The sequence below is a fragment of the Silene latifolia genome, chromosome Y, assembly GCF_048544455.1.
Source record: "Silene latifolia isolate original U9 population chromosome Y, ASM4854445v1, whole genome shotgun sequence".
Classification (NCBI taxonomy): domain Eukaryota; kingdom Viridiplantae; phylum Streptophyta; class Magnoliopsida; order Caryophyllales; family Caryophyllaceae; genus Silene; species Silene latifolia.
Window position 1 is genome coordinate 316978162 of NC_133538.1, and position 2198 is coordinate 316980359.

The 2198-nt window shown below is 34.3% G+C and overlaps 1 protein-coding gene across 1 annotated transcript; it reads right to left on the reverse strand.

Moving 5' to 3' along the window:
• Window positions 1-333: 333 nt before the first annotated feature.
• LOC141631238 (uncharacterized) lies at window positions 334-1677 on the reverse strand. Its single transcript, XM_074443936.1, has one exon. The coding sequence runs from the start codon at window positions 1675-1677 to the stop codon at window positions 334-336; it is 1344 nt and encodes a 447-aa protein (XP_074300037.1).
• Between the last annotated feature and the right edge of the window lie 521 nt (window positions 1678-2198).

Genomic DNA, 2198 nt, shown 5'->3' on the forward strand with positions numbered 1-2198 from the left:
ATTTTTCAGCTGACAATTAAACTGAACACTGCATAAATATGAAGCTCAGTGATAATAAAGCTTAATGCTTTGAGAGCTTCCATGTCATTCTGTATTCATATAAGAATTGTTTCCACCATATATTGTGTGTATATGGCTTCAGGAGACATTTCTTGTGTGGACATAAAGCTCAGTGATAAAAATGCTTACTGTTTTGAGAGCTTAATCATTTTCATTTCAAACATTGCTCATCACAAAATACATAGTCTATTGGCACAAAATAAATCCAAACCCTAATGATGTTTATGGCTTAAACATTGTATGTTTAGAATGTTTTAAGTTATAAACACTCATCTAAATGGGATTAGTTAAGGCAAGAGGCACACTTATTTCATCTAAGTTTGCATCCTTGCCATTTACATGTAAATGAGTAAGACATTCCCTAACTATTGCTTCATCTGCAACTAAATTTCTTGGTAAGGTTCCAGCCAATGTTTGTGCTTTTTTCTTCAGATGTGGTACCTTATAATTATTGTGTCCTTTTAGCTTAATAATCTCCAACATACATGCTTTTAGACTAAGCCAAACATCACTTAAGCATTGTGCTGGTTCTTCATCCCAAGCTTCCAACACATTAGACACTAACTTATCAACTGTGCTTGCTCTCTTTTTTGTTTGCAATGACTGTATAGAGTTAAAAAAACCCAAGTCTAACACATTGAGATCTGGTGAATTTGGTGGTTGTTGTGTCAAACTAATGTTGAAACCATTTGAGTTGGCTGCCATTAAAAAGTCAAGGTCATTACCCTTTATATGTGGCTTTGCATTGTCCTGCTGGATGATGATTTCCTTGCTCATTGATGCTGGCCATTTACTGTGAATGGCTGGGATCATCTTATTTATTAGCATGTCCTTAGTCACTTGTTTGTTTATTGAAGCCACTGATTTGGTTTCAAGAGTTCCAGCCGGTCTGTTTTTTGACCTCCTTTTAGCTGGATCTTGGAAAGTAAATGGGAATATCCCTATTTTACCATCAAACAAAAGGTTACCATCTCCATCATAAATGGGTCTTGAAACTGCAGCCATAAACATGACTTTAGTGATGAAACTTTTGCTTTGACAATGTCTATAAGGATAAATTTCTTCACTCAATAGAAAAAACTTAGCTCCATCTTGAGTGATATAGAACCATTTCTCATCAATATGGACTATATTTCCCATGTCCTTAAACTTCAAAGAGTTTGATATCCTATCATAACTTAACTTTGAAAGTGTAAATATCAACCTGTTGAACATGTTCTCATCAGTTAGACTTGAGTGCAATGCTGATGTATGGCTTCGAAGTTTACCTTGTTTAGCCCAGTTGAAAATTGTTGTTGCTGAGACACCTATTGCTTCACCAAATGCCATTAGTGATCCCCTTTCTCCCATTGGTGTAGCTAATATTCTATCTATTGGTACTTCAAGTGTTTCCCTCCCTTTTTTACCCTTAATTCTGGAATTCAGCTGCAAAGAATCACCATTTTCTCTTTGACGTTTAGCAACCCTCCATACTTCGAAGATTATTTTCCTGTCTACTTGATATTTTGCTGAAAGAAAGTTCATTGAACCTCTTACTGGCTTGCCATCCTTGCTATTCTCGAATAAATAGCATCCTATTTTATGTCTATCATCATTTGATAGATTTGGACCTCGCATTTTTTGATTAATGTTGGTAAGTGTATTCTGTTTATAGCTTTTTTATTGATGATATTTTTTCATTCAACTTGTGACTAACGGTTTTTTGAAGTGCAGATTATGGCATAGAAAAAGAAGAGAAGATGAATAGAGAAGAAGAAGAATTGAGAAGAAGAAGAATATGGAAAAGAAGAATATGGAAGTGAAGTTGTAAATTATTGTAGTCTTATTGTACTGATTTTTACTCCTATAATCTGTGTAATAGTTTAGGAAACCAAGGTTTTTGGGGGGAATATTTATGAGACTTTAAATTTCCCTCTCAATGTATTTCGGAGGGAAATGAAAACTTTAAAGTGTACTTAATTAACTCCATAATTCTATTAAGTTTTCAGTTTATATGCTCTAATCAAGCCCCACTTGCTTTATCATGAATACTTTTTCATTCTTTATTCAACACCCTTAATTCTTGTGCAAAATGAATTGGGGTGAACATAGATAAGTGGAGGGAGTATTTGATTTGTTTTGTCTGATTCATGAAGACG

Coding starts and splice junctions, on each gene's coding strand:
- LOC141631238 (XM_074443936.1), bottom strand. CDS start 1,677: ATGCGAGGTCCAAATCTATCAAATGATGATAGACATAAAATAGGATGC.